This window comes from Rhinichthys klamathensis, unplaced genomic scaffold (genome assembly GCF_029890125.1).
Source record: "Rhinichthys klamathensis goyatoka isolate OS25496 unplaced genomic scaffold, OSU_Roscu_1.1 h1tg000107l_1, whole genome shotgun sequence".
Classification (NCBI taxonomy): domain Eukaryota; kingdom Metazoa; phylum Chordata; class Actinopteri; order Cypriniformes; family Leuciscidae; genus Rhinichthys; species Rhinichthys klamathensis.
In genome coordinates, this window is record NW_026606645.1 from 722,765 (window position 1) to 726,579 (window position 3,815).

A 3,815-nucleotide genomic window follows, 5' to 3' on the forward strand; every position below is an offset into this window, starting at 1 on the left:
TTTAAGCTATTTTTGCATAATTCAATTTTATAGACGCTTTTGAATTTATCCCACACAAAAAAAAAGTCTAAATGAAAATGGTAAAAAAAAAAAAATTATACAGCCTATATATGTAGCCTAGCCTATAGCCTATATATATAGCCTATTCTAAGAAATAAGCTATATATATAATATATACTATATAATTATATGCTGTTTGTTTAAACCATGTTTGGGTCAAATATGGACAAAAAATATCTATATTTTTTTTTAATTCAATTTTAAACCAAACGGTTGGGTTTGTCCATATGACCAAACATGGGTGAAATCAACCCAGTGTTTTTAAGAGTTCTACATAGGCTACTATATTAGCTATATATTAACATGTGTTATTTAATTATTTAGCCAGGTGTTTTTGTTACCTGCCAATACTCTATTAAAAACATAATTTAGGCAACTATATTTCCGAGTGAATTTACAAACAAGACAGTCCGGTTTTTTTGTTTACAGTGTAGGCCTATTCCTTTTGACCACAGTTTTGGTGTGGAGTAATTCCATTGTGCCTTTTCAATGACTTCTCAACAGTCGGATACAGATACTTTGAGAGCTTCCCCACTGTTTAATTGGGCTAAAATTGGTCTACTTTGTGCTCCAAAGAGTCAAGAGCCCTGAGGCCATCTATACATCATCTCAGCAAGACATCCGCGATTAAGTACTCATTTTTCTCAATATCCCCTTGATGTCTTGGTGTCAACTTGACCACATGACTTCTAAGGGTTTTATTTTGATTGGTCCGAGCGTGCCCCGGGGGACCGTTCTGACCAATCAAATCGAGGCGTTTGTAAGTCAGCTGGTCGAGCGCACACGCTGATTGGTTGCCCGCAGTTTGCGAGCTATTATAAGCGCACTGAAGCAGCGCGAGACAGACTGTTGGAAGTTGTTGAGACGAGACTGTATATGAATAAACTTGAGGCGGATGGTTTACGATGAGTTCTCCTAAGGGGCCCGTTGAAGCGACAGCTCAGGAAAAATCGGACTCGGACAGCGAGGAAAGTCAAAAGCCGAAAGATATGACCACTGACACGGGACATAAAGTGAAGAAGACCTACCTCCCATTCAGTGTTGAATCCCTGATGGCCAAATCGAGCTGCCAGGTCGCGTGCTCTCCGGCTCTCCAGCACCAGAGACTGGGATTGGGACAGGACTTAGTACGGACTTACTTTGTAGAGAAAACCAAAGTTTCTGTGGACACTTTGTCAAGCGTTTCGGACAGTGAAGATTTAAGCGATAAGGAACAGAGCACTTGGCCAAACTCTTCGTCTTTCATATCTCCTCCTCGTAAGTATTTCAACCATTTACAGTCATTACTTAGTTTGTTCATTATCATTTTTTTCTTTCAAAACAGTGTAAATATAGTAGCTAACATTCTGATGCATATTTGGAATTTAATTAGACACATAGCCTAAATAATGATAATAGAATGTATTTATTTTTTACCTTCACCTTTCTTATTATTGACAGCTATAGCCTACATTTACTTTATTTACTTTTAATATAAACTATTTAGGCTATAACAATCGCTTAAAAACATTTTATTATAAATAGGCTAATCATTTATTTTGTGAAAATATTAAATAGGCTAATATTACTGTTATAAACGTTAAACAAAATGACAATAAAGTGGGCTATTTTACCGTAAATAGCCTATAGGCAGCTGCAAGGCAGCGAAAGAAGGATAAAGTTTGGATTATTCAGATGTCTTGTAGTTTTATGGAAAGAAAGAAAGAAAGAAAGAAAGAAAGAAAGAAAGAAAGAAAGAAAGAAAGAAAGAAAGAAAGAAAAATAAATGTTTAAAAAGAATACTTTTTAAACATATTTTTCCTTATAGGCCTACCAATAGATTTATAGGCCCTAACAATAGCCTAACAAAAACAATATTTATCTATTACATTTTAGACGTGTAAGAATAAATAGTAGCATAATTAATTAGTAAAAGTTAATCATTTTAAAAATGATAATTGTTGTTGTGAAATAACAGTTAAGAAATAATAGGTGTTCAATGCCATTCTGTTTGCCATCAAAATAAAAATAATGTTAAAATGTATATAAAAAAAGGGGGGGGGGGGGGACATATTAGAAAAGTTGCAAACACACAAATAGGAGATATCAGTGAATTTTGAAAGAAAGTGGTATTCAAAAAAAAAAAAAAAACGGTAGTCAAAATTCACGATGAAGGCATTTGGAGACCTGACCTCTAAAGAAGTAACGGTTTGTTCCCGTTGTCCCGCAGGTCTCCCGAGCCCGCCGCCGTGCCCGTTACGCAAGCACAAGACGAACCGGAAGCCGCGCACACCCTTCAGCACCGCACAGCTGCTCTCCCTCGAGCGCAAGTTCAGGCAGAAACAGTACCTCTCCATCGCCGAACGGGCCGAGTTCTCCAACTCCCTCAACCTCACCGAGACTCAGGTCAAGATCTGGTTCCAGAACCGGAGGGCGAAGGCCAAGAGACTCCAGGAGGCCGAGCTGGAAAAGTTCAAATGCGCCTCCAAACCGCTCCTGTCCCCGTTCGCGCTGCCCTTTCCTCTGGGATCTCCATCATCTCTGTACGGACCTCCAGCCTCCTTCCCACGGCCCGTCCCGATGCCAGGACTATTTAACGGACCCGTGTCCTATGGGATGTATTATTTGTCATAAAAAAAAAAAACTAAAAAAAAACTTTTTTCTACCTGACGCGGCTTCTTCCACTCTGAGAGACTTTGCGCAAATTATTAAAGTTTACACATGCAGAATCACAGGGAAAATTACAATAACAGCTTTTGGTCACATTACATGATTGTTCTTGTTAATTGCACAACTAAGTGCTGAATAATACTCACGAACAACATGTAATTATATTTTCAAAGGAATCATCTAATTGCTCATGGTTATTAATTGGGCCTAGTTATAGTATCAGTAATGTCAATGTTAACCCAGTCCCCTGCAGCCACACGAGATGATGGAAGTATAAGCTGCTGTATATGTTTTATTCTTCGTGTTGTATTCTGGCGTGCTCTTGTAGAGCAGCTTTAGATGTGTAACTCTTTTAAGATCGTCTGACACGGATGTTATCCGTCAGAAGAAGTACTTATTGGCCTTATGTTGGAAGTGCCTTGAAAGACCAAATATTTATTAGTCTAAAATAAAAAATATTCTTTCTTAAATTTAACCGTTTCCCTTTTGTTTTGTCGTCTTATTTCTGAACGTCATTGTTAATAATAGGCCTAACTGGCACTGATAGATCATTTTCTTATAATTCGATTACATTTATTTATCCTACTTCGAGTCCGTTTAAAATACTTGTTTAAATTGTCGTATTTTAGCATATTTATGATAGCCTATATAATCAAACGTTGATGTAAAACAACCATCAACATGGTCCGGAGTCCGAACCCAACTTTCTTCTCATTTTCGGGTTGGTGTAGGCCTATATATTTTCGGTAAGTGTAAAATTTGTAATATATATATATATATATAGGCCTATTGCTATATATATTACAAATTTTATACTTACAGATATACAAATGAAATAGACAAATTTCCTGTCTAACTGTCGGTCTATAAACATTCAAACTACAAGTTTTTAAACTTTTTTTTTTTTCTTAAACTTTCACAAAAACAAGTTTGTATAGACAAACTTTGCTTTTGGTATAATAATTATATAATAATAATAATAATGAATTTCCATTTCAATTCAATTGTATTCTTCTGCGTCCTGTTTGATATACATCAATTCCAGTTTAATTTAAATTCAGCAAATTCTCTCCATCCATCCATCCATCCATTTAGTCAGTCAAACA

General features: G+C 36.3%; 1 protein-coding gene across 1 annotated transcript; it reads left to right on the top strand.

The window, feature by feature from the left end:
• The first annotated feature begins 898 nt into the window (after positions 1 to 898).
• msx1b (muscle segment homeobox 1b) lies at positions 899 to 3,184 on the top strand. Its single transcript, XM_056253544.1, has 2 exons — positions 899 to 1,317; positions 2,270 to 3,184. The coding sequence occupies exons 1-2, from the start codon at positions 966 to 968 to the stop codon at positions 2,671 to 2,673; spliced, it is 756 nt and encodes a 251-aa protein (XP_056109519.1). The 5' UTR covers positions 899 to 965; the 3' UTR covers positions 2,674 to 3,184.
• The last annotated feature ends 631 nt before the right edge of the window (positions 3,185 to 3,815 follow it).